We start from the raw sequence: 911 nt of genomic DNA on the forward strand, positions 1-911 counted from the left end.
GTGCCACCCTCCCCGGCTCACCTTCTGCTTGGCCGCGTGCTCGGCCACCATGTCGCTGAAATCCTCCTTCTCCACCTGCGCCTGCTGCTCCCTCACGTGCTCCTCGTACTTCTGCGTCATGGCCGTGGGGTCCAGCTCCAGCTCCTCGGGGGCCAGGGCCACCTCCACCCCCTGGGCCTCTGTCACCGGGCCCTTCCGGCCCATCACCTGAGGGGACAACCTTCTGTCACCCCAGGACACAGCCTTGTCACCCCAGGGCCACCTCCAAGCCCTAGGCTTCTGTCACTGGCCCTTTGTGGCCCATCACCTGAGGGGACAACCTCCTGTCACCCCAGGGCCACCTCCAGGCCCTGAGCCTTGGCCACGGGGCCCTTCCAGCCCATCACCTGAGGGGACACAGCTCTGTCACCCCACCTGTCCCCCCCCTGTCACCCACCCCTGTCACCCCAGGGCCACCTCCACCCCCTGGGCTTCTGTCACCGGGCCCTTCCAGACCATCACCTGAGGGGACAAAGTCACCACTGTCACCCCGGGGCCACCTCCAGGCCTTGGGCCTTGGCCACGGGGCCCTTCCGGCCCATCACCTGAGGGGACAAACTCCTGTCACCCCAGGACACAGCCCTGTCACCCCAGGGCCACCTCCACTCCCTGGGCCTCTGTCACCGGGCCTTTGCGGCCCATCACCTGAGGGGACAAACTCCTGTCACCCCCCTGTCACCGCAGGGCCACCCCAGGGCCACCCCCTGGGCCTCTGTCACCAGGCCCTTCTGGCCCATCACCTGAGGGGACACAAGCCCTGTCACCCCCTGTCACCCCAGGACACAGCCCTGTCGCTCCTGTCACCCACCCCTGTCACCCCAGGGCCACCTCTGGGGGGCGTTTGGGGGGCTCTCAGGGGATTTGGGGGGGGG

General features: G+C 68.3%; 1 protein-coding gene across 1 annotated transcript; it reads right to left on the reverse strand.

The window, feature by feature from the left end:
• Positions 1-7: 7 nt before the first annotated feature.
• On the reverse strand, positions 8-696 carry SF3B2 (splicing factor 3b subunit 2; the record flags this gene model as incomplete). The annotated part of the gene is made up of 2 exons (XM_027633550.1): positions 640-696; positions 8-207 (listed from the first exon to the last, which is right to left on the reverse strand). Coding segments are annotated over exons 1-2 (242 nt in total), but the record flags the coding sequence as incomplete, so codon positions are not given.
• Positions 697-911: the final 215 nt, after the last annotated feature.

The sequence above is a fragment of the Corapipo altera genome, unplaced genomic scaffold, assembly GCF_003945725.1.
Source record: "Corapipo altera isolate COAL_440 unplaced genomic scaffold, ASM394572v1 55812, whole genome shotgun sequence".
Lineage (NCBI taxonomy): Eukaryota > Metazoa > Chordata > Aves > Passeriformes > Pipridae > Corapipo > Corapipo altera.